The sequence below is a fragment of the Botrytis byssoidea genome (genome assembly GCF_014898295.1).
Source record: "Botrytis byssoidea strain MUCL 94 chromosome Unknown BBYS_001, whole genome shotgun sequence".
In the NCBI taxonomy this organism is placed as follows: Eukaryota; Fungi; Ascomycota; class Leotiomycetes; order Helotiales; family Sclerotiniaceae; genus Botrytis; species Botrytis byssoidea.
Window position 1 is genome coordinate 1,711,933 of NW_024065842.1, and position 25,653 is coordinate 1,737,585.

The window sequence follows — 25,653 nt, forward strand, 5'->3', positions numbered from 1 at the left end:
CGCAAATAATCTAGCACGTACCTTGTATTTGTTGTTGGCTTCTCAATTGGAGTGATAAGGCTTTTTGAGAGCCTCAGAATTGATTGACGATGTTGGTTTGCGCCAAACTGAAGTGAAATGATGACTAAGACTTCGCAGGCCGCCCGAACGACGACTTTGGGGTATTCATAACCCTTGAGAACGCAATAACAACACCGCACATGATTATCAATTCAAATCGAGCTTGATCTACGCGTCGGAAGGTCATATGCATACATATTTGAGACTCTGATAATTGTCTTTCGATGGAATTGGTTTAAAACATCGCGTTCACGTCTTCGAACTGCAGTATTCAATACCTAAATCACAACAATTCATCCAACAATTATCTGGGCAAGTTGCGCATGAGATAAGTTAATTTGGCTGGTACAGTACGTCCTTTGGCGTCTAATAAATTGAATCGGCGACAAAAATCGAATATTGTTTCATCTTCTACTTAGTTATCCGGCGGGGCGCAGAAGCAACGATTCCAAAGGCTACCCAACCGCCTAGGCCACATTCTCCTATATTCTTGACATCGACAAATATTCCTCTCGTGTCAATAAATCTACATCGCGCATGAAAACCAATTCATAAAGAATGGCGGGAGCGGCAGCAGCAGTGGTGCTCATGGACGGGGAGCCTTCCCGTAGCTTAGCTACTTCTGAAGATGATGCCGATTTCGAAGAGGATGACGACATGGTTCCCGACATGATCAATGAGGACGCGAATGCATATGCTGCTAATATTCAATTACAAAATGGGTTGATCGGAAATCACAGCGATCTGGAGGATGACAGAGAAGGACCGGAAAGAGAAGAGGGTATGTCAACAGATGAAGATGCAGACGGAGAGGAGGACGATGAAATGCTTGACGAGCCAGACAATATGGATCATACTGAGGAAGAAGAGGTAGATGAGAACCTAGAGCTGGGTGAAGGAGATGAGGATGACGACGATGCGGAGGGAGTTGGTGCTGTCAAAATCCAGCCTGGTTTAGAGGAAGACGATGATGAAGACGCAGATAGTGGCTCCGATAGCGACAGCTCCGTGGAAATAGAAGAAGACGATGACGAATCCAAGGACTCTAGTGATGTTGAGGAAGAAACACGATGGCAATCTAATGGGGAAGAAGGAGAAGAGGAAGAGGAAGAACACGTAAATCCGAATCGCTGCATGTATGTTTCCCTCCTTCTTCTCCACTTACAATTTTCAGTTTACTCATTCCTTCTTAGATTCTGCGAGCAAGATGAGGACGATGATCCGAGTGAAGAGTTCGAACTTTATTTGGCATGTGAGATGTGTGGAGACAATGGTAAGTTGACCCAGTATTTATGATCGGTAAAGCTGACAAATCTGTAGCGCATCGGCAATGCGCCCGAAATTCGAATGCACTCAAGTCTGACGAAGGTATGTACTGTTCCGCGACTTAGAGTTGGATGATGCAGCTAATATAGAATTTCAGAGGCGGAAAAATGGTATTGTCCGGGATGTCACGAAAACAGCCTCGTGCCTGGAAGTCCAAGTGCAGATATCGATATGCTTGAAGGCCCGGAGGAAGAAGATGCAGAGGAAGGCGACGAAGAGGTAGGTGATGAAGATGCGCCAATCAAAGCGGATGAAAGGAGAATTTCAAGGGACAGAGTTCCAGGGGATTTACTGCCGCCAAGACGTGGAACAATCAAATCAGATTCACACTCCGTCTTCGAACAACTCATACCACCAGAAGATCCCATGGATGGCTCACGTTTGTTGCGCAAGAGAAAAACTTCATCCGTGGAGGCTGATGAGGGACTGGTTTTGAGAAAAAGGACCCGTGATCGAGATGCACTTTCCGATAATTCTAAACCATCATTTGACGAACCACATGATGAAGCCAAAGTTGACAATGATAGCAGCTTATCATTGACTAATGGCAAAAGGAATAAGAAGAGGGTGGATACACCTACAAGCCCACGTGTTTCAAGGTCTTTACGTCAAAAGACCTCTTCATCCTCAGGCCCGCAAGTCACTATTATCGAGAAAATGCCTGGTACTCTCAAAATCTCCTTTCGCGTTGATCCTATGGAGCTGAGGCATATCCTCTCACTACCCCCTAAACCAAAAAAGAAACGCGGCGGTCGTGGCGTCCCAAAGGCTCGATCCGCAGCGATTTCTACCGCCCTCGTCCCCTCGAGTTACTCACAACCTTTCTACCCCTCCATCCACGAGAAAGAATTAGAAGAGCTGAAATCCAAACCTTACGGTGGTATTCTTTCCGAAGCTGATGCTGATACATCTTTGACACTACCTAGAGCAGAGCATCGACGTCAATTTGAAGATGCTCGTCAAATGGCTGAAGAGGATTGGAAAGCAAGGGCAGCGGCAGCGGCAGAAGCTGCTGCCAAAGCAGGATTGAGAAAGGCTCGCAAGGTGTCAGGTCCAGCCAGCCAAATTGAATATATTGATTTTGGGGCATTTCAGATCGATATCTGGTATGCTGCTCCATATCCAGAAGAATATAGCCGGAACAAAGCACTTTTTATATGTGAGTTCTGTTTGAAGTACATGGAGTCCGATATTGTTGCTTGGAGGCATAAGACCAAATGTCCATGGAAGCACCCTCCTGGCGACGAAATTTACCGAGATGGGAAGATCATGATTTTCGAAGTGGATGGCCGCAAGAACCCACTGTACTGCCAAAATCTCTGTCTCCTAGCAAAGCTCTTTCTCGGGTCGAAAACTCTTTACTATGATGTTGAGCCTTTCCTTTTCTATGTCATGACGGAATATGACGAATTGGGCTGTCATTTCGTGGGCTATTTTTCGAAGGAGAAGCGACCTAGCAGCCTCAACAATGTCTCATGTATCCTCGTACTGCCTATTCATCAACGGAAGGGATATGGTCACTTGCTCATCGACTTTTCGTATCTTCTCACTCGCGTCGAGAAGAAGACTGGCTCTCCTGAGAAGCCACTTTCGGATATGGGTCTCGTCTCTTACCGTAATTACTGGCGACTCGTTCTATGTTATTACTTACAAAGATTTCAGCCCTCTGAACGTATTCCAAGTATCAAGGCCATTTCTGACGAAATGGGTTTGACGCCAGACGATGTTATTTCGGGTCTTGATGCCATGGGCACCCTCGTCCGCGATCCCACAACTGGCACCTATGCTATGAAGTTGAAGCCGGACTACTACAAGGAGGTTATTCGCCATCATGAAGCAAAAGGATACGCTAAACTCAATCCCAAAGGGTTGGTTTGGACCCCTTTCGTCATGGGTAGAGGTAATGCTTCTGCTTATGATCATGCTCCGCCACTTAACACGGTTGCACCACGTGAGGAGGACGAAGACGAAGTCCCCAGTGTTGAAGGCATATCTAATGAAAGTGTCCAAGGCACATCTTTGAACGGTCTTACGAACGGTGATACAGAACAAATGACAGCGTCATTAGGCAAAATGAACACCGGAGTTAGTGACGTCATTAGAGTCGCAAGCTCAGAAGGCAGTGTTGGAAAGTCAGCGATGACGCAAAAGCTGAATAGTATAACCAAAAAATCATACTATGATCTCGCCTCCTCGATTCCGGCTATACGATTTGTAGTATTTCCTCCCTTGCCTGGTGCTCGAAGTCGAACTATCTCACGCCCAACCTTAGCGCGACCACCTTCACGTGCAAGACTATCAACCTCTTCGTCTGCTCGACCCAAATCTCGAAGGGCGGTCGGGGTGCCTATTCGACGTGCATCCACTACATCTGCTTCTGCTTCAAAGGCGCGGAGTGTAGCGCGTAGAAAGAGCGGAGGTACAGGGCGTGGGCCTGGTAGATGGCCAAAAGGAACTAAGAAGAGCGATTTTGGGAATGCGGAGAGTGGTCCTGGTTTGCCGCCTAGATTACTGAAACAGCGCAGTAAGCTGGGAAATGAGGTATTGCTTGGCGACGAAGAGGAAGAGAATGAAGAGACGAGAAGTGACCTCGATGAGTCGGCAATCTACAATACTCCCGCGCCGAGATCGAGACGAGATAGAGATCTGTCACGCAAGGGTGTCGGACTAGGCAAGCCTATTCTCCTGGGTAAAGGCAAAGGAGCGGGAATAGGGAAAGTCAAAAGCCCTCTTGTTGATGCGGAAGGCGATCAAGAAATGGCTGATGTACCAGTTGATGGAAGTGTCGTTGATCGTAACGCGGATGTAGATCAGGACGCCAACATAGATCCGAATCTTGAAGCGAGCACGTTTCTGGGCGCAGGAGAGGATGTGGATGCAGAGGGTGAAGATGAATAGAAAGTGGTCTGTATGCTAGCTTCATAGGGTGTGAATTTGTGCGTTACGATATTTGGAATGGTGAGCAAGGATACCTAGGCTGCGAATGGCGTTTGGACGGGGTATTCGTGAGCTTTGGCATTTGGGCATTGGCAAAATATCCTATTGCTTCAGGCACGTATTGGCGTCAAAATGAGAGATGGGGCTTTTGGCAAAATTTCTTAAATTGTAATCATTTATGTACTACTATTACAGTTGCTTTTAGTATCTTAGAAAGATACCACACAACGAACTAATCATTGTGTAATATTATTTCCCATATAACATCCACGTAATGGCAACGTCAACTAAATATTGGGCTTGAGACAGCTCTTTCCTATTCCTATCGGATAGTTTCAGTTGCACTCCAGACATTTAGTAATTTGAGACTGACTTACAATTCCGGGACAGGACAGACAATTCATGGAGTAACCACATCTAATAGTCATTCAATCTAGGGACATTTTTTTTCCTCCGAATTTTTCAAGACGATACATTCTCTTGGTGAAGCTTCAAGTGGGCGCACCGCCTGGCCTCATCTTGGGACTAGGCTAGATCAATAGAAACATTCAAGAGATCAAAATTTGAACCCCGATCTGACATGTTGCATGCCCATATTTCGGAACTTTGTAGTATCGCAAAACTTTTTCGATAAATTACGTCTTTCGTCCTCTGTCGTTGTCAGAGGTTTGGCTGAGTAATGGTACGAATAAGTGAATTGTTGGATGATTGACCAGTATTCAGAATGGCATGCAGCAGTGTGTACTAAAGAGCATAACTCTCTCAAGACTGCGGGTGGCTTGACAGAATTCATGACAGCATCTATGAAGTGAGTTCCGTGAAGACTAGACCCTGTGGATGAATGCTAAGAGTTTCTACGTTGCAGATACTTGGTATATCATTCCGAGTACAAGACCAAAGGAGTTGTCCAGCGTCTGGAAAGTCCTTACTTCCGGCAGTCCTGCGGATCTATATATGAAATTTTTAAAGGGGGGCTATCATTGAATCTTGCTGTGCTCCCATCATGCACGGTGGATTTACTGCAGAAATGCAAGTTCTCCTGTTTGACAAAAAACTCAATCAAAGTTTGATTATTCTGGTCGAAGTCGAGTTATAATCTGAGCAATTACATATCATAGACCTTTAAAACCCCTATTATCTAGAATTCTATTGCGGAGGAAAAATCTACTCTGGCACGTGTCTGGGAACTTAATGAACCCTTCAATCATTTTTGAGCTTCGATATGGATGGGGAAATTAGTGCTGAGTGGAGACGACGTAAGCCAGTGCTAAAACGCGGAAATAGTGTGGGTTTGAAATCCATGCGTGCGGCGAACGCTATGGATACCATTTTACTTTTGAAGCATTGGTCCGGTCTAGTTGGCTCGGGTTGTTGGAAGTTGTTGGAACAGTTAGAATGATTTATTTCATTGAGGATGCACTAATTAGGTATTGACACAACTGTCGGTTACCGACTGTTCGGTACGGCAAACAACTATGCTAGTATTATCAGAACCCTGCTTGACAGGCCTGAGCCTCTCATTGGGTCAATAGCGAGTGGTTTTTGTTTCTCGAAGATCCATTCTAGAAGTGCTTATGTTGGAATAATTATGGAATATGCACAGACTTGGTTGGCTGTGCCACTCGCCTGCAGAGAGTGGAGTATGTCCTATAAAGCACTGGTAATCACTCAAGATGATACCTGAGAAGTGTTCGGCAGATAGTATGAGGTTGTTCAATGACAAAATGATTCACGGCATGGAACGAAAATCAGAAGGAACGATTGTACAGTCGCGGAGGCTATCATCTACATACAAATCAAAGTATTAATCCAACTAGAGCGCCGTTCTTGCTCACAGTTGTTACCCTCCAACGATCCACAAATTCCTTCACCGGATCACGATTCTGGATGGCTTTGAACTTCTGCAAAATCCTGATGGTAATTATCGCAATCTGGGTGACGCCAAGATCGCTAGCTGGACACATTCGTGGCCCGGCCCCAAAGGATAGATTTATCCAACGATCAGGTTTGAAGTCGCCTTCCCATCTCTCAGGACGCCATATTTCAGCATTTTCTCCCCACAGATCCTTACGTCGAGCCATTGACGCGAACCAAAGTACAACCTTTACGCCTTTCTTGACGAAGATCGGAGAATTTGTATTTGGTCCTCCTCCTGTCGGAAGGACTGTGTCTCGGAGGGCAATGCGCTCATTGGCACTTACACCGGGGTATAGTCGCATTGTCTCGTTGATGACACAATTTAGATACTTTAAGCTCTTCACAAGTTTAGGAGTGAGTTCTGCGGATCTAATGCTCGATATTTCCTTTTGCAACTTTGTCCACGCTTTGGGATTGCGGGCCAGATTAAAGAACATGTTCGTAAGAGGCGTTGCAATGGCATCGTGAATAGGAAGGAATAATCCCAAAAGCTCATTTCTGATCTTCACTCGATCTTGACCCAGGTTTGCTAGTCCGTATGCTACAGAGTATTTCTGTTCCTCACTTGCTGATGTAGCAGTATCCATTACTTTGTCGAGTATTTTATCGACAAAGTCTTGCGCGTCTTTGCATGAAGACCAGAACTTAGGATCCCGAGAAAGAAATCCCAGAATGGCAACACCATTCTCATGCCTACACCCTGTAAAGAGTAATTATAGGCATCTAGGAATTTCATAGCATCTGCTGGAGTCTCTGGCAATAGGGTCAATGTTGACTTCCCAAATAAGATCTCAGAGGAGCTATCAAGTGCCAGTCGATCAAATAGAGGCTGTAAATCAACAGTGGAGCCGTCTTCAGGAATCAGAGCCAGAAGCCGCGCAACGTGTTGCTCAAACATCTGTTGGTGGTTTGCGGCCTGTGCAAAAATTGGAGTGAGTACGGATCGATGAGCCTTCCAAACAGCACCATCGGTAGACATCAATCCATCGCCTGCTAAAGGTTTCAACCCAAAAGATCTCATTGGCCCGACTCCGAATGATTCGAAATCTGTTCCATAAATAGCTTTAACGTGTTCTGGGGCTTCAGTGACGATTTCGGCAACACCATATGGAAATGATTGAAACGTGTGGCCATACTTTGAAAAGAGACCTCTGGCAATTGTATCGCGCGATTGCTTTTCATATGTTTCTGTGAACCGGCCGTAGATTATGTCAAGTCCAAAGCATGGATCTTTTTGGGGAACTGATGGTGGTGGCTGACACCCCTTTTTTATTTGAGTGGTCCTTATTTGATTTCGCAAAGCACGAATTGTAAGTAGAAAGATCATGCAGAGGAACAACAATGATGGATAACTGAGATTCGATATATTGAAGAGCGCCATTGTCAAAATCTGGGCATAAAGGTCAAAAATGAAAATAACATGAGTAGAAGTGAGGGAAAACTCCAAAGACTCTAACAATTTGAAGTGAATCTGGGGCGGAGAGGAACTGTGAAGTATCCCAACTCTTAGTAATACTCAGATATATTGTGGATAGCATCGTACCAACCCATTACCAACAAGCCAATTTATGACTACCTGGTATCCATCATGCAGAAACAGCGACAAGCATTAGCGCGGAAATAGATGTAACATAAGCAACTAACAACTACCAGGGGCTTCCGGAAATCTAATGTCGGTCTGGTATGCGTAAGCGAGTGTGCTAAAATGATCGATTCATTAGACTGTTATGATCTGATAGGACACCAATTATTCTATATTCAAAATCAAACAAATTTTATTCAGGATTCAAAATCCTATAGGTGTCCATCTAATCTCCATCTAGCTGGCTAATTACCTTTGACCGTATAAGATAAGTTATCTTTTTTTTACAAACACATCTCGATGTAAATTCGACAATGACACTTTTGTTCTGAATTTCAAAAGTCACCATGGTATTCTCGTCAGTACTTTCCGCCGAGGATAGCTCAGCCAGAACATCGGAGAATCCACAGCTTGTTGGAGGTTCTGCTACTGAAGCCGAAAGAGTACCCGAGAGGGAGATATCTTCTACCAATATTAATGCCACAGTTGCAAGAGATAGAGATGCTGCAGCGGAAAATTCTACTCGAACAATGAATGGGCTTTCCTGGATTCTAGTGGTTGCTTGTATTTCATAATCTACCTTTTTGTTCGCCATACACAACACTATCGTCGCCGATATCCAGACTGCAATTGTCGAAGAATTCGATGAAGTGGGAAAGCTAACGTGGGTTTCGGTGGCTTTCATGCTGGGAGCGGCTGGGACAAACCTGATGTGGTAATTAGTTGAGATTATTTGCACAAATCCTCATACTGACAGGTAGTGGTATATAGGGGAAAGGTATATGGTAAGAGTTGTGGCCCCGGCTTATCGCACACCACCCTATTTCGTAACAAAATCCCTATAAAAAAAGCTGTTTTTCTATATAAACTAATTTTTCTAATTATTCCATTAAACATTGAATAATTGATTTGGGAATCTGATATATAACAGATATTAATATTTCAAACTCCAAAAAATAAATAAAATATTTTTATCGATTTTTTTGAAAAAGGTATAAGCTCTTAAAATTGAAATTTTTCAAAAAATATTATATATAATACTTTTCCTATATGAAAAAATCAATTTTTTTGAAAATTTTGAAGATTCTAATTTCAATAATGTCAGGGTACAGGTAAAGACTTATATTGTACCATAAGGGTAGAAGAGCTATGGAAGAGTAAGGCCCTACTTATAAGAAGTAGGGCAAGCTAGTGGTCTATGCCTGAGGCACTAAGGCAACTACAGATCATGTAGTTGGCGCCGTGACAAATAATTTATAATTTTTTTCAAAAAAATTATTAAAAATATTCTATACATTTTTTTCAATTATTTTATTAAATTACTATTATAGATATCAATTTGAAAATTTTGTTTATCTTTTGATTGAAATAATATATAGTTCAAAAGTTGAAGAAATAAGGGTTTTTGGTGTGTTTTCGCTTAGTGTGCAATAAGCCGGGGTCTAAACTCTTACATTTGACGCGAAGTATGTCTACATATTCACAACCTTGATTTTTGAGGTCGGCTCCGCGATATGTGGTGGTGCTCCCAACATGAACGCTCTGATTGCTAGTCGAGCTATATGCGGACTGGGAGGGATAGGAATGTATATCGGTGTCATGACTGTAATGTCGGAGAATACATCAAAGACCGAGCGGCCAGTATATCTTGGGTTGATAGGTGTAAGTCGCCTCCACCGAATTTCAATGCCCAATATGCTAATACGAAACTATCGTAGATACTTTGGGGTATTGGCACAGTGTGAGACTCAAACTCATCAAATCGCTCACATGAAGCTAACATATCCACGGAGTCGGCCCTTTCATAGGAGGGGCTTTCGCCGATAATAGCGCCACATGGCGATGGGGATTCTATATCAACCTTTGCATTGGAGGAATCTTTGCACCTGTATACGTATTCCTCATCCCGAATTCTAAACCTCGATCTAATTTGGGTCTTCTTGGTCGATGGAGACATATCGACTGGCTTGGTGCCTTACTTCTCTTGGGTGCCATTGCACGCTTGCTAATGGCCATTGCCTTCGGCGGACTACTATTTCCATGGAATTCTGGATCTATCATCGGTCTTTTCGTTACCGGTGGCATTCTGTTCATTGCATTAGCCATTCAGCAGTCATATGCGCTGGGAACAACAGAGGAACACAGATTGATTCCGATAGAATACCTTCAGTCAAAAGAGATAGTCATCCTCTTCATTGAGACAGCCTGTGCCGGAGCTGCAGTGTTCCTTCCAATATACTTCATTCCCATTTTCTTCGAAATCATCCACGGCGAGTCTGCATTAGGCACAGGTCTCAAGCTCCTCCCATTTATTTTGGTCATGGTTACCATGAATTTTGTCAATGGTTTCACACTATCAAAATGGGGCTACTATATGCATTGGTATTTTGGATGTTCTGCTCTCCAAGTCATTGGTTCTGCGCTTCTCTTTACCATTGGAAGGGACACTTCGGTCAGTGCTATCTATGGATATACTGTACTCATGGCATTTGTCGGCGGTTGGAGTCAAGCATCATTTACAGTTGCTCAATTCCTTGTCGCTCCCAAAGACATTCTGATTGTGACGGGTTTCTTGACGTGTGCTCAATCAGGTGGAGCAGCGCTATCACTGGGAATTGGCGACACTGTCTTCCTGAATACTGCACAGAGTGGTATCATGACTCTGCTTCCGAATCGAAGCTCGTCTGAAATTCAAGGACTTATCTCCGGTTTGGGAAATTCATTTTTCGAAACTTTAGATGCTAATATACAAAACGCTATTCTGAACATTATTATGAGCAGCTTCAAGAAGCTTTTTGTCCTCCCCATTGCAGCGGGAGCTGTAGCGCTCGCCTTTTCAGTCTTCCTGAAAAGGCAGAAAATTGATGTCTCTTGAAAAGCTGAGGAGTACTCCCAGGGAACTACCTAGCATGCTTGTTACGATGTGTCAATTGTACCAATGGTCAAATGAATAAAAATCGAACGTGGCAAAGAGTCAAAATCAATAGCCTTCATTTTATCTAGTGTCCTTTTCTTTCAAGAAACTTCAGGAATTTCCTTTTAATCTTTCTGATTCTGGTCGGTACAATTTGTGAAAATGAAAATTTCTGGATAAGGGGTTTTAAGATTTCGTCCTGATATTAATTAACATTATTACAAGAAAATAACACTTTTCCACATTAACAGTTTTACTTCGAAGCAAAATTTATTCCTGATCATGATTTGCGTGGTCATAAATAATCAAATTTTTAGATATCATATTTCAAACCCAAAATTTTAAGTGAATATAAGTGTTGGTTCGAGAAGGATACGAAAGACGTAGCACCCACGTATTGTAGCTTCTGTATGTCTAATTGTATTCTATCTAAAGAGCTAGCTATGTAAGAAAGTAGTAAGCCTTATATAGGCAATACTGAATGAGCTAGTCTCTTTCGCATTCGCTTAATCCTTTTGATACAGTAGCCATTGTATTGAAGTCATTCCTTTGAAGTGAATACCCTTGTTCACACAATAAGGAGAGAGGTAGACTCAGGAAAAGAGGGGAGAGTAAAACGAATAGTTACGAGAAAAAAAGACAAAAAGGATGATATCTCCACAACGATATTTGACATTTCAAACCTCAGATAGTATATCAGACATATTGAGGTATTCATTGATACTGTAGGCAAATTGTTAAACTGCTCATTGCGAATTTTTGATGTCATCTAGTCCTTATTTGGCGCTACTTCCAAATATGTGTATATACAAAGCGGGTAACCAATATATTAGTCGATCGTTCCAAGCACCACTTAATGTTTAGAAATTAATTTATTATATTTGCTATAATTTACATATTCAATGACTACTGTTGTGATTAACACTTATTGGCAGCTACTTATTATTACACTCCATACTCGGAAGCTTCTAGTCTTAAAAGATACACTGCCCTTGCAAATCTTGATATCGAGAACTGTGCATTCTGGAAATCAAGATTTAAGTCTCCCTGCCATCATAAGGAAAGACTACTTTTTACCATGTTGGATTGCCATCTCGTGATGTAAGACCAACTGTTGGGAGTTGGAACCGGAGAGAAGAGCATCCGGTGCGGCACGAAAAGCATCACTATCTTCGTATTAAACGCTCTAAGCTTATCAAATTTCGTCTCAACCCCCGTGGGAATTATAAAATCCACCTGTCACCGATAGCTTTCCCGTCATACAAAATGCCCGTAACCAAATTATGACCACAGTAACCTGGCTTGTCACAGGCAGGTTATTCCCCGGGGTTTGAAGATGAACTCGTCCAAAACATTCTAGACCGAGGCGATAACGTCACTGCGAAAATTCAAGGCTCGAAAGATCGCATTAAGTACTTGAAAGATGCCAGTGCAGCTACCTTGTCTCTGGAACTAACCGCTTCGCGATTTGGATGGTTGGGAATGGGAAGAGCTCATCGTAAGCAACTACGATTGACTGGAGTGATAAATATACAACAGCATCATGACGTGGTAGCAAATTTGTATACTGCTCTGCGTTACAAAAGAACTTGAAGCGAGACCTCACAACTGTTTCAATTCTGATCTGCAAGTCAAATGCCCCTCCAACCTTAGCTATATTTCAATCCAATGACCGTTTAGACTCAAACATTTCAGTCTTCCAATTCAGATTTGAGGACTAGAAGGTCTTCAAATGTGATCATCTTAGAAGACTTACGTATGAATACTGCCGCAAGCTGATACTTTGTAATATTTGCTCATCAAGTAGCTGAGGACTCCAGCTGATTCCAACTCAACTACTCCCTCTGGAGACATGCTATTGTACGACTGATCTTGATGAGATGATATGTATTCATGTAGTTCTGTGGCACCAAGAATATATAGTAGAAAAGACATAAAAATAGCATCATGGCAATCAAAAAAGCGTTTTATTTCACTTCGATATCATAGCTATGAACAACAAACAATGACGGTATATGCCAAGACCCAAACCAGACTCCTCGCTAAATAGTAGAACAATAATTCAAAGACCAAGTTAAACGAATTTATACTATGGGCTTGGACCTCCATCAGGTAAAGCCGGCAAAGGTTTTTGCTCTTTAACAGGCTCTTCTTGTGTGCGTGTTTGAAGGGATTGAGATTCCCTGATATCAGCAACACTTTGCCCTTCCAATGCATCGTGTTGAACACCCGTGTACGTGGAGTTCACCTCATCCATGGGATCGTGACTCTCAATATCACTAGGCGGGGGACTAGCCAGAGCAGTAGGGTTTCTACCTCTGACACACCTTTCTTTCGCGTCTGAAACTGATAGGAACGAAGCAGGTGAAGAATTATGAGATCTAAGTGAAGGTCCGAATGATGAGGTGCGAAGAAGTTCATGTTCTTTAGATGCGGATAGCAAGGGATTAGAATTTTGGTATTTCATAGTGATGCTTCTGCGAAGTCGAGAAAAGGTACCAGTGGTTGTTCCGGTTATAGTACTGGTGGTTGCGTCGTCAAATGAACGCGGAGGAGTTAGCTCGTTATCAGAGCGGGAATATGTCGATATGGGTGTTGGAGGACCCCAGCCTCTTGATCGGGAGCGCGAGTTGACAGATTCATCTGAGGGTTGGCGTCGATGGTGGCCGGTCCACGCATTTACAGGAGAACTTGCGTCACCGATGTAATCTTCGCGGTCCTGAGAGGTGTAACCCGGCATATCGATTGGACTTTCTATACTAGTGATGTTGCTGGTTATGCGGGAACGCCGATTATGGAGAGAGAAGCTGAGAGGCTCAGCACTGGAGACACGAGAGAAAATCACGAGGCCAAGACACAGAAGAAGCAGTACAGATTGGATGATAGACATGCGCTTTTGAAAGACAACTTCATCGGCTAGGATATTGAGACGAGCACTAATAGCCAGAATTTCTCGACGGGATTCTTCTCGCTGAGTTTCAAGTGAAATAACAGTCGATTGCCATATTTCATCATATTGTCGACGAAATACGCGGAGTTCTGTAAGAACTGTGCTGTTGAGATTTTCGAGAAAATCGGTTGTCTTTTGAAGTTGCCTTTTTTCGACTCTCAGGAAGGCTTCTCGAAGCATCTTTGATTGCTCTTCAATATACTTCAATGATAAAGTTGAGTTCGTTTCCAACAGCTGTAGGCGTCTTGACACAGCCTTGAAGAAGCTCTCTTGGATAGTGGGTAAAGAGGCAGATCCAGAAGAAGTGTTTGTACCTCGCGTCTTATTTGTACTTGAAGCATCTTGAGATTTGTTAACTATAGTAGTCGTGGAACTTGTCGGGATAGTTGAATGTGAACCATCGTGAGTTACCTTGGAAGATTCATGAGTTTCTTGGGTAAGTGACGTGCTTGCTAGAGATGCTTTATCCTCGGACAACGTTTGCTGTGCAGAAGGACCGGTGAAAGACAATGATGAGGATGTGATACCATTATCTGTGAAGGCAGTAGAAATCATTTCAGGTGATGGTGGAGCTTTCATAGTAGTCTTGAAATTATATGACTCATTCTCCACCGCGGCTTGACTTGTAAGAATGTGTTCCGGAGCATCTGAAGGATAGCACAAGTGTAGAGATTGTATAGAGAGTAAGTCAAATTCTCTGGCTATAGGCTTCTTCCAAGGAGAAGTTGGTATTGGCGGTGGTTTAAGTTGCGTCTCCACCGGCATTTCTTCCCTTTGAACATCTCGGGTAGTATGTAATACTGTAGGCTCTGCTTGGCTACTTTTTGTTACGCGCACAGCTTGTGCTTCAGTCGAAGTGGCCTGGATGATTTCTGCTACAGCTTCTGGAACAAATCCTTCTTCAGGATCCTCATCCGCTTCCTCGTCGTCATCATTGTTAGCTTCAGTATCCTTCCAGCTTTCAAGCATACGAGTACCATGAACTCTCACGAGCGAGAGTGGGCAATAGTACTCCTTTCCGTAATGTGTCAAAAATTCGATGCGTATATATCTTGCCCAAATTTGCGGATTCTCTATCAAAAAGGCTTGTATTTCTCGCGAGTTGCGAGCCTCATAGACACCTAAATCTTTCCACTTGTCCATCTTCACAGGCCATCGATCGCTGACACTAACTCTAAATGTTCTTAGCATGCTAGAGAAGAATTCATAATTCGCAAGAACTAGGGTATCGATCCATATATCTTCCTAATGATCTGTTAGCAATGTGATCTCTGTTGCGGTGTAGCACAATGCCTTACCGAAAGCTCAATGACCAAAAACTTGTTCGGTGTTTTACATTCCGAAAGCATATAGGAATCTTTATTCTCTATCAACACAGCTTTTGAATTTTTGGCACCTTGATGGGTCTTCAGAACAGTAGCTCCAGCATCAAATGATGCATAGGAAAAACGCTCTTTGCAGGTCTTGCCAGCATCCTTACTTCTGTGTTCCTTTCGATGCTCAGAACCACTTTTCTCTTCTTGTGAACCCTGATTTGGACCCATGCTTTTATCTTCGGTCGTTCTTGAGGTTTGCTCAGCCGCTCCATTTCGGAAAGCGCCAAAGTCCAAATCAATTTCCCCATCATCTCCGAGAGACTCAAGATTGTTCTGAAAAGCTTCCGACTCTCTTTTCCTAGCCGCTTCCGCAGATCTTCGCTTGCCCAGATTCAAATCTTGCTGCCCAGCTTGCTCCAATGTTTGTTTCTTCCACTCTTCGAATGACAAGAATGAGGCATCATTAAGCTCTCCTTCATCGACAGTATTCGGAGATGCCGTAGGAGATGGTATGTCTGGAGATGGGCTAGAAGATTCGAGCTGAATGCCGGATATACGACTTGTTTCGCCCGTAATTTTAGCTTCGTCATTTGTTTGGGCACCCGACTCGCTGAAAGAAGGTGTGTTCGATATCGTATCCGTTACAGCATCATTTTCCTGGCTTTCGAGAGTACTAGCTGCACTAATAGCATTCGTCTTTGTTGTTGGCGGAGAGTCCGTATTACTCCAAGATGAACGAAGGCATTGTTGAGGTAATATATCTGTTATGTAGTTGATTGTTCTGAACTCGCATGTTCCAATGGTATTCGGGGCATTGATTATAGGGCCTGTGCTGGCAGTGATTGGCACACTGCTCGCGATTGTCCTGTTAGGTAGGCAGAAGAGGAATGAAAGCGCAGTTGTTGCCACGATATATCGATGACATGCGAAGACCATTCTGACTCGGCGGCATAGTGTTTTGAACTGAAAGCGAGATGTTGAGAGGAATGAATTAATGAATTAGCTACAATAAAGTGCCACGGCGTATCGGAAATAATAGTAATGCAACTACAGATTTGGGACAATGCACGCGAGGCACGCACAAGAAGTTTTGTGGATTCAATTGTGCGGTGAGTGAAATACAACAGAGCAAAACATAATTTTTCTTTGATTCCTTGTTTCTTCCTGCTGTTCGTTTCCTGTTCGAAGGCCTGGTTAAACTCACCGTTAAAGCTAGATCTAGAAGCGGACATTTCTCCTTTGGTTTTAATTGGTTCTATCGGTCCCGTCTGCACGTGATCCTTTCACATCATTAATCCTTCAATTTTTCTCCATAATGATGCATGAACTTTGACCACGATAGTCTAAGAAGTGGGATGTTTTTAACTCTATTTTCACGATACAGAGCTTTCCACAATTCAGGATAGTGGGGTGTGTTTACTTGATGCAAGTACAACAGTGAAACATTTCTGCGCTATCAGCCATGCTATATGGTAACATGTATGCTATGTTGTCACGGGCCACAGCTCTCTCATTCATTACTTTGCCCCTCCCTATGGCCTGGGTAAGACACCCCTCCATGCATGACTACAATGGTTCGACCTCCCTCTCTAACCAACTCATCGTGAGCTCATCACCCTTGAAAAAGTCTTTGGTTTTAGAATAAATATCAGCATGATACTCGTTCAACCAATGCTTTTCTTTTCGGGTCAGGAAAGTTTCATCAATAAGTTTCCGGCAGTATGGCACCATTGTGACATGCTCAAAGCCCAAATATGGCTTTTCGCCAAATTGGTGCTTCGTCTCAACCTCCTTCACCATGATAATGTTTTCAATTCGGATACCAAAGGAGCCATCCTCGTAATACCCAGGTTCGTTGGAGATGACGTTTCCAGGTGCTAGTGGAACCTCCGAATATTGAATCCTAGTCCCAATTCCTATTGGTCCTTCGTGAACATTCAAAAAAGAACCAACTCCATGGCCTGTTCCGTGCCTGTAGTCCAAACCTTCTTCCTGTTTGTATATTAGCATCATAAGAGCGATATTGAGTGATTGGACTTACCCAGAGGAACTGTCTAGCAAGGACGTCGAGAGCAAATCCGCTAGTTCCTTTAGGGAAAATGGCGAGGTCTAAAGCAATGTTACCTTTCAGAACTAACGTATAAGCCTTCTTTTCCATTTCTGTTGGCTCGCCAAAATGTAGTGTACGAGTGGTGTCAGTGGTGCCATCAAAATACTGTGCGCCCGAATCACATAAATAAACAGCGTTTGGATCGATTACTGAGCAGTTGCCGGGCTCAGGCTTATAGTGAATGACTGCTGCATTAGGTCCGGTCGAGGATATCGTGTCAAAAGATAGCCCAACAAAATTCTTCTGCTTTGACCGTAATTGCTCGAGTTTGTCAGCCGCGGTAACTTCATCCATCTCTACTTTTTCGACTACGAGCTGATGCTCGAGCCATGCAAAGTACTCAATGAGTGCTGCTCCATCTCTGACATGACAAGATCTCATTCCTTCTAATTCGGTCTCATTTTTGACAGATTTGGCGTCACCGATTGGGCTTCGCACCTCATCAACTTTAGCATCACCACCAAGAGCGCGTTTCAGTGCCCATGATGCCCTGCTTGAGACTAGGAACTTCTTGACTTTGGCGTCTTCTGCATCCAGAGATTGGCTCAGGACTTCAACGTCGCCAAATATCTTTGTGTAGTCTCTAACGGAAACTCCGTTTTCATTGAGATGCGCCGTGCATTCATCACTTAATTTGCTTGAATCCACATATAAGGTGGCGGATGAAGATGTGACCGAAGCGTAAGAGAAGAAAACTGGGTTGTAGGGGATATCATTTCCACGCAGATTAAACAGCCAAGCTATTTCATCTAACATGGATACAATAATACCGGAGCTCTTTTTCTTCAGCAATTCCTTTTGGAGATCTTCGAGTTTAGTCTTGACATCTTTTCCGGCAAATTTACGGGCCAGAACCTTGACGGGCTCCTTTGGTCTGGATGGACGACTGTCTCCCCAAACAAGATCCACCAAATTTTCTTCCACGGCAACTAAGTCATTTCTACCACAATCAAATCAGTATCTTTCATATAAGGCATAGATCAGAGACAGCCCTCTATAGACTATGAAAGCAATAGATGTGACATGCTTACCCGCCACGCTTTTTTATCTTCTCGGTGAGTTTTCGAGCGTCAGATGCAGACATAATAGTAGGATCAACACCGACCACTTTCCCATTCTCGGACTGTTCAGCAGCCCATTCTTGCCACGTTGGTACATCTTGTAGGCCCTGTTTTAAGAGGAGCCAATTGTCTAAATTGACATGATTAGTCTCCAAGTGATCAGTAGCCATAGGAGGATGTCAACATGACAGATGCCAACTTTGCGTGGGATTACAGCCAAACCAATTTACTTACTATCAAGCTGGCGCGAGGCCTGGTTGAAATATCGACCTATGAGAAACTTAGTGGAGTCCCTACGCAGACCAAATGCTACGACCTACCATCCGTGGCTAGAGCAGCTTTCTCCAGAGTCACTACTGCACATCCAGCAGATCCCGAAAACCCTGATATAAATTCTCTTCGCGCATCACACGCTGCAATATATTCGGAGCTGTGACTATCTTCCGAAGGAACGACTACATGATGGTTAGGCAGAGTTGACATATGGTAGAATGGCCACTAGGTGACTTACATACTGTAGACATCGACCTTGTTCTTCTTCATGAGCTCCCGCAACCCCGCCAAGCGCTCCGTTGTATTAATGCACTCCATATCTGTTTCTAAGATCTCGTCAACTCCAAGCCTCAACGAAGAGAGAACTCCTCGGATCTGCAATGCACGTACTGGCGAAACTGGATGAATATCGAATGCGTGTGTTGAGAGATTGTGCGAATGGTTGAAAAGAGCTACAAGAACGAATTCCACGTAAGCAACTATTTAAGGGACGGAAGTATCGCATTGGGTTTCCCAAGAGGGTAGGTAGTGGAACAGAAATGAGTGGTCAAAGAAGATGGGGCAGATAACAGCAAGGCTCGGTGCAACGTGAAAGAAGGTATGAAATGTGTAGATCTGAGTCAAGAAACTTATTAGGTAACACAACAGTCTTTGTAATTTGATTGTTGAATATCTACTTACTTGAGTATTATCGTTCTATACTGTCATAAGCTGCTGGAACCTCTTGTGTACGAATGATTCCAATGAGTTTATTCTTCACTGTACCATCTGAGTTGCTACAAGTACTTGGACAAGTACCTAGACATGTAGAACATTTAGTCATGGAATCATCTGGTGAGGCTACCACCACCTCGAGGCTACTGGTGGGCTTGAGGTGGGGTTCACAATATCTTATCGAACAACCTCAACCAACCCAACACCACCGAATTTCCAAATGGAAGCTACTCAACCTACAACAACAACATAGGATAGATTTGTTCAAAATTGCTACAATGTTCCCCAAAATAAAAAGGTTCCAGTTGTAGATGCTTCTCGAGATTTCTCTCTCTGTCCTATCCGTCCAAGAAGTGACAAGACATAATCAATATCAATTGTCTTTTATAGCGAGGTTTAATCAATTATTTTCTATCCACTTTGCAAGGCTTGTGAAGGCCTGCTTGCTTGCTACCGCTATCAAAAAGGCTGGCCCAAAGATTCCCCGGCCATAACAAAACAAACAATTTACAGCGCAAAATCTTGCAAATTTCTTTCCCTTCTACATCATAGATCCCCAAAATCTGATTTGAAGAATCTTTCGAAATTATAACCTCGATATCTTTTGGCTACGGTCATGTATCAAAAATTCAAGCTTCCTCCTAATCTTTCTTACTTTTAGATCGCGTGTGCTTCCGTTTTTGCTTGATTGGTACACAAACGATACCCTTTCAAAAGGACATGGAGACCGAAACGTTACCTTCATCACTTGATGAGGTAGAAGCTGTAAGTTCACCCTTTTCCGTAATGACTTACAAGAGTTAAGTGGCTCGAAGACGATGGATATTTTGTTTGACAAAATTTTGTTGAAAATGGAATGTCACGAGATCAGTCAAGATATCTTTTACTAGCAAACACACTCACACTCACCTTATAATGTTCAATATCCAATCTTGAAGACTTGCTGATTGGACTATAGCTCGTTCATCAACTATACAAGGCTGGTCCTCCTCAACAGGTTTCAAAAATCCAAGAAACTCTTCAGAAGCTACAGCGTTCTCCTGCTGGTTGGGAGCTGGCCAATGGCCTACTGGGCAGCAACTCGGAAAATGTCAAATTCTTTGGGGCATTAACATTCACTATCAAACTCAACACAGATTCGTACGTATGCTAATCCCTAAAAAATTTGATTTCTTGTTGGCATGAACTGACTTCTTTATTCCAGACAATCTCTAAAGGATGATGATGCACAAATTGTGCTACAACAAATCATTGGATGGCTTATCAAATGTTTGAATTCCGGTTGCGGACCACTTGTCGTCAGGAAATTATGCACAACATTAGTCACTTATTTCCTTCATTTCTCTGGCTCTTGGGCTCGTTGTGTTTCCCATCTCACATACTGCCTTTGCCTTGGCGAGGCCGTTCCTTATCATAAAATTGAGGATGCTCCTCCTATGGCGGTCCTTGCCCAGAATCTACCAGATGACAAAAGTCTGGCGATACTGTGGTTCTCGGCTACCTTGGTAGAAGAAGTTGGAAAAACAGATTCAAATTCAATGAAGCAGTGGGTACATAACTTCTCTACAATCAAGCCAGTTGCTAAAATCCCTTAGACACAAATTTCACGAATATGTGGTTCAGAATGTGGAAGACATTGTGACAATATTGACAAAGGGCATTGTAAACACAACAGGGGTTTCTATAAACACAAAGGTTCGCCAGGAATCAATGAAATGTTTTCAGGTTAGTGTTCGAATTTTCTTCGCTACAGCCATTTGCATCCTCTTAGGCATTGCCATTGCACAAGTGCTATATTGAATGGCCAGGGTATGCTGAAGTGTCGAAAGACTGTTCTTGATTCGTATTTGAAAGTCTCATGAGATCAACAGTTTCTTCGAATTGACCTACATAGCTCGATTTTTGGACAGAACTAAACAGCTTCAATTGTGCCAAAGCATATTCAATACCTCAAGAATCATTTTTGCACCTTTTCAGAATCAATACTAACTTAAATAGTCATGGGTTCTTTACTCTCATCGTGCATTTCTCGATGCTGCTATTGTTCTCGATCCTTTAAGAACTCTAACTCAGCCAGCATTGATGCTGATAGTCGATAATGATTTATATGAGATCACCGTGGAGCTGTTTGCAGACATTCTAGCCAACTACTCGTCCTTTCTTTCCGAGAACGACTTCACGATGCTTTACGATCTCTTCAGTAGCTCTTGGGCACAGGAAAGATATGCAAAATTGATCCAAGGCGATTTTGACTTCGATTCTGTGCAATTCGGTCAATTCTTATTAAGCTTTGGCGATGCCACGGTGCAAGATCTCGCCCAAAATATCTCGACCGATTCACGAAGTCAGCAGATACTTTCTGCCCTTGTAGGACTACTTGGCGCCGATGGTTATATAGTCAATGAAGACAAGATATTCGTCCCCGCAGTAGAATTCTGGGCTGTCTATCTGGAAACTGTACTCGACTTGTCATACAACGTGGATGCTTCACCTCCTTGGCTACCAGCAGCGCGATCAGTGCTGATGCAAGCAATCGAGAAATGCTGGCAAAAAATGCAATTCCCTCCCAAAAATGAATTCGGTTCGTGGGATTCAAATGAGCGTGCTGCCTTCAAAGATGCTCGAAGAGACGTGGGAGACTTGATACAACAATCATACATGTTACTTGGCTTACCACTTGTTTCTAGCTTCGTTGACCTCATCTTGAAATCGGTTGAGAAAGGAAATGCTTGGGGTGAACTCGAAGCCTCATTGACCTGCTTAGCTGAGTTTCAGGACTATATAAAGGAGGAGTCAGATGAATACTTGGACAAAGTTTTTGGGTCGCCACTTTTCTCTATGCTCACACGGTCTGATTCAACTGTTCCTTCACGCACAAGGCAGGCGTTCCTCATGGTCATCAATGGCTATCCAGATTACTTTGAGCGACATACACAACATCTTCCGAGCGCCCTTAATCTTATGTTCAGTATGCTACGTTCACCAACGTTGGCCAGAGTAACATCAAAGTCAATCGCGATGCTCTGTTCATCGTGCCGAAAAGTGCTTGTCCCTGAACTTGCGGCGTTTCTGCAGCAATATAGTGAGATTAATCGAGAGAACTCTGTGGAAAGTTATGCGAAAGAGGGTGTCATTGGCGCTATAGCATCTATTATTGAAGCAATGCCGAACGATGAATTAAAGCTGGACCCTCTTAGACAGTTGTTGGAGTTTGTTCAAAGGGACCACGAACGAAGCCTTCATTTATTGAGCGCACAATTCACAAATGCGGCCTCAAATGCTCAAGCGCCGGATAGCCAAGTAGCTGCTGATGAAGTCGAACTAACTGCTATAAGATGTCTGATAAGTATCGGAAAGGGTCTTCAAGTACCAGCTGACACCCCTGTTGATCTTAACACTAGCGAAAATAATTATTCATACTGGAAGAATGGCAATGGCAGAGGAATTCAAGTACAAGTCCTGAACATTCTTACCGCAGCTAACGAAGCTTTCCCTGGCCATGGTGAGGTAACAGAGGAAATCTCACATGTTTTTCGTACTGGCTTGGTCGAAACTGATGGTCCATTTGCTTTCCCTCCTGAGGATGTCGCCAAGTAAGTTGCTTCTTAGCATGTTATGGTACGACTCCTCAATGCTAACTCATTGACCTAGATTCATTTTTAGATCAAATTATCAGACACCTCGTGTTATTACAGTCATCAACACCGCCTGCTCACTCATTAATTCATGCAACACAGCATCGGATGAGCGCAACAATCAGGTTTCAAGTGCCTTGTTGACATGGGTCTCTGGCTTGATGGAAGCTATTAATCACGGTATGTTCATGGATTCGAATTCGCAGTTTTATAACACTATTTATCAAAAAAGAAGAGGGCAATTTATGCTAACAAATTACAGAACCCAGCAATGACCCAGAGATCTCACAACCAAGCATAGAGTTCCTCCACCGTCTAATCTCCACCCCCAAAAATCTCCACATTCTCCTGAACCATGAGCCCAAATCCTCACTCGAACACATTTTCATGTTTACCCTCAAAGCCCTCACAGGCCGCGATCCACTACCTAAACAAAGCGCCGCTGAATTCTGGGTAAGTCACACCCTACTAATCATCCTAATTCTCCCGGATAACAAAATCGAAAACCCAAAGACTAACCCTCATCCAGGCCTCATTCGTCTCCCTTCCTACCAACAACCCCGATACCCACGTCCAACAAGCCATCACCAACGCTCTTCAACATCTCGGACCACTCCTCGCCCAAGCCCTCATCTACAACATTGGTGGCGCAGCCGCTCGCAGCGAACTCGATAAACTTTCTGATCCGCTGCGAAAACTTGTTGTTAGCCAAGTGCGAGCAAAGAGTTGGTTGGAAGCTGCGTTGATGGATGCGAATTTTCCAAGCGATAAGGTAGATCAGAAGGAGAAAATGGTATTCTTGACTAAGGTTATGAAGTAAGTTTTTCGTTCTGATGTCTGTTATGGGAGTGAAGTTGTGAGCTAACTTTTATGAAGTCTTCGTGGTGCTAGGGGAACAAATTCGGTGGTGAGAGAATTCTGGTTAGCTTGTCGAGGATCAAATTTTGCATATGTTTCTTAAGGTTGAGAAGGAGGGGAGATAGACATGACCAGAATGTTGATGAATGAATATTTAGACGGGGCGAAGAACGGAACTATTCTACAATTAAGTCCAGATAGTATTGTATTGTACACGATTGAAACGCCTCAATCGATTTTAAAATAGATAGACCAATCCTTTTTCTAGCATCTCATTTCTCATTTTGCCATTCTGTTCCTCGACGTGATATGTAAAGCTCCTGAAGAATAAATACAATAGACATATAAATCTAAAACCAAAATGTATCTAAAATCGCATAAAAGCAGCCATAGCAAAAGTGGTACCGAAAGAAACTTTAAACGCCACGTTTTCTTCCACGAGGGAACGCAAATTAACATGTTTGATATAGCGCTGAATTCGGTCTGTAGGGACGATATCGAGGCCGTGGGAAGAGGCCCACTGGAGGAAGATGTTAGATGGTTGTGGGTTCATTAGGAGGGGAGGTGGGAGAGGAGGATAAAGAGATAGGGAATTGATGTGGATGTAGACTATGAATGAGAAGTGTTGAAGAAGTAAATGGGAAAGGACAAATAGGTGGTAGGAGGAGTGGGTGGAGGAGAGAAAAGGGAAAAACGTACTTGTATCCCCACGACCATTAAACCGATGATCAGCGCGAGCGAACGCGAAAATGTACTGACAGCCAGACCGGCTCCTAGTCCTGTGAGGGAACTGCTGTTAGTGCGGGTTCTTTGTGGATTTCTTTTCAAATGGCTGCCTCTTCCTGCTTTCTTCTTTTGCCTCGTCTCTTCACGTTGCCTAGTTTGCATATTCCCCGCCTTCTCCCCTCGCGTCCCTTTATTCCCATTTCTCCTCTTCTTCTTCTTCTTCCTGTCCCTCAAAAAGCAAAAAATCAAAACTAAAATCGGAGAAAAACAAAGAAAGAAAGTACATACCGACGATACTCCCACTACTAATCTGGCTCACCGTCTTCGAATCCAAGCCACCCCCCTTCTTAATCATCGGCGCATTCCCATTCTTCGACAGCGGCGAGGAGAGCGAATCCAAGCGCGCGGGAAAGCGGTGTGATTGGAGCAGGGAATAGGAAGCGTAGGAGGTGAGTCCTAGTGCGGAAGCTGTGAGGCGGGGAGTACGGAGGAGGAGGCGGGACATTTTGGGGGGTGTTGGGGGTGGGTGAGAGTTGAGAGTGGTGGGTTGGGATGGGATGGTAGGGAGAGGGAATTTTTAGGTGGGTAATTGAGAGTGGTGAGTGATGATTGTTTGTTTGTTTGTTTGATTGATGAAGTGAAGTGAAGTGAGGTGACGTGAAGGTATAGACCCGTAAAGTCAATTTGATGTTGTATGTGATATGCTATGTTTCTGATAATAAATCAAGTGACGTCACGATATCGATAAGGATAAGAGAGCAACATTTTTTATTTCTATCTATATCTGTATTTTGTGTGATACCTAGATGATGATCCATCTCTTATATATGGGATAGAATCTCTGGTCATTACATCTCGAAGAAGAAATGATATCTAGAAGGAGTACAATTATTTATATATCAGATAGTTATCACATCATACCTATGTTACTATAAATCCTCAGATCATAATAATTACCCCGAGATCAGAATACCGAACTCCGATTCAAACACCAGATACACCCACCACTGCGGATAATACCCATATCCTATCTAGGTAGTCATAAGTAACATACTAGGGAATTACCTAGGCACTTCCCAAACATCCTAAATTCTCTTATTCGTATCCGTCAATCATCTACGATATCCGCCATATGGCTGGCTATACGATCTGTCCAACAAACAAAACCCAACAATATATTAATAAGATCCCATATATCATCTGTCTACTCATCATTACATCTCCTCGGGCCATTACTGCATACATTCATACAATCATTCATACCGGTACATATA

General features: G+C 43.2%; 7 protein-coding genes across 7 annotated transcripts; 3 read left to right on the forward strand and 4 right to left on the reverse strand.

Annotated features, from left to right (window-relative positions):
• Positions 1 to 618: 618 nt before the first annotated feature.
• Positions 619 to 4,284, forward strand: EAE97_000519 (uncharacterized protein; the record flags this gene model as incomplete). Its single annotated transcript, XM_038871029.1, has 4 exons — positions 619 to 1,196; positions 1,254 to 1,333; positions 1,381 to 1,428; positions 1,484 to 4,284. 4 exons carry the CDS (start codon positions 619 to 621, stop codon positions 4,282 to 4,284), a joined length of 3,507 nt encoding a protein of 1,168 aa, XP_038738390.1.
• A 1,835-nt stretch (positions 4,285 to 6,119) lies between these two features.
• Positions 6,120 to 7,621, reverse strand: EAE97_000520 (uncharacterized protein; the record flags this gene model as incomplete). Its single annotated transcript, XM_038871030.1, has 2 exons — positions 6,120 to 6,884; positions 6,938 to 7,621. The coding sequence occupies 2 exons, from the start codon at positions 7,619 to 7,621 to the stop codon at positions 6,120 to 6,122; spliced, it is 1,449 nt and encodes a 482-aa protein (XP_038738391.1).
• Positions 7,622 to 8,169: 548 nt separating this feature from the next.
• EAE97_000521 (uncharacterized protein) lies at positions 8,170 to 10,697 on the forward strand (the record flags this gene model as incomplete). The annotated part of the gene is made up of 4 exons (XM_038871031.1): positions 8,170 to 8,376; positions 8,446 to 8,537; positions 9,376 to 9,482; positions 9,631 to 10,697. The coding sequence occupies 4 exons, from the start codon at positions 8,170 to 8,172 to the stop codon at positions 10,695 to 10,697; spliced, it is 1,473 nt and encodes a 490-aa protein (XP_038738392.1).
• A 2,128-nt stretch (positions 10,698 to 12,825) lies between these two features.
• Positions 12,826 to 15,938, reverse strand: EAE97_000522 (uncharacterized protein; the record flags this gene model as incomplete). Its single annotated transcript, XM_038871032.1, has 2 exons — positions 12,826 to 14,931; positions 14,985 to 15,938. 2 exons carry the CDS (start codon positions 15,936 to 15,938, stop codon positions 12,826 to 12,828), a joined length of 3,060 nt encoding a protein of 1,019 aa, XP_038738393.1.
• Positions 15,939 to 16,568: 630 nt separating this feature from the next.
• Positions 16,569 to 18,951, reverse strand: EAE97_000523 (uncharacterized protein; the record flags this gene model as incomplete). The annotated part of the gene is made up of 7 exons (XM_038871033.1): positions 16,569 to 16,994; positions 17,044 to 18,052; positions 18,144 to 18,303; positions 18,408 to 18,443; positions 18,494 to 18,628; positions 18,689 to 18,772; positions 18,837 to 18,951. The coding sequence occupies 7 exons, from the start codon at positions 18,949 to 18,951 to the stop codon at positions 16,569 to 16,571; spliced, it is 1,965 nt and encodes a 654-aa protein (XP_038738394.1).
• A 448-nt stretch (positions 18,952 to 19,399) lies between these two features.
• Positions 19,400 to 25,208, forward strand: EAE97_000524 (uncharacterized protein). The gene is made up of 11 exons (XM_038871034.1): positions 19,400 to 19,925; positions 20,119 to 20,300; positions 20,365 to 20,706; positions 20,756 to 20,885; positions 21,159 to 22,753; positions 22,812 to 22,975; positions 23,058 to 23,248; positions 23,325 to 23,611; positions 23,672 to 24,179; positions 24,359 to 24,434; positions 24,670 to 25,208. The coding sequence occupies exons 1-9, from the start codon at positions 19,881 to 19,883 to the stop codon at positions 23,754 to 23,756; spliced, it is 3,021 nt and encodes a 1,006-aa protein (XP_038738395.1). The 5' UTR covers positions 19,400 to 19,880; the 3' UTR covers positions 23,757 to 24,179; positions 24,359 to 24,434; positions 24,670 to 25,208.
• EAE97_000525 (uncharacterized protein) lies at positions 24,021 to 24,884 on the reverse strand (the record flags this gene model as incomplete). Its single annotated transcript, XM_038871035.1, has 3 exons — positions 24,021 to 24,173; positions 24,353 to 24,432; positions 24,668 to 24,884. 3 exons carry the CDS (start codon positions 24,882 to 24,884, stop codon positions 24,021 to 24,023), a joined length of 450 nt encoding a protein of 149 aa, XP_038738396.1.
• Positions 25,209 to 25,653: the final 445 nt, after the last annotated feature.

Coding starts and splice junctions, on each gene's coding strand:
- EAE97_000524 (XM_038871034.1), top strand. CDS start 19,881: ATGGAGACCGAAACGTTACCTTCATCACTTGATGAGGTAGAAGCT. Junction 19,926..20,118: donor CACTTGATGAGGTAGAAGCT/GTAAGTTCACCC, acceptor ATTGGACTATAG/CTCGTTCATCAACTATACAA. Junction 23,249..23,324: donor AAAGCGCCGCTGAATTCTGG/GTAAGTCACACC, acceptor ACCCTCATCCAG/GCCTCATTCGTCTCCCTTCC.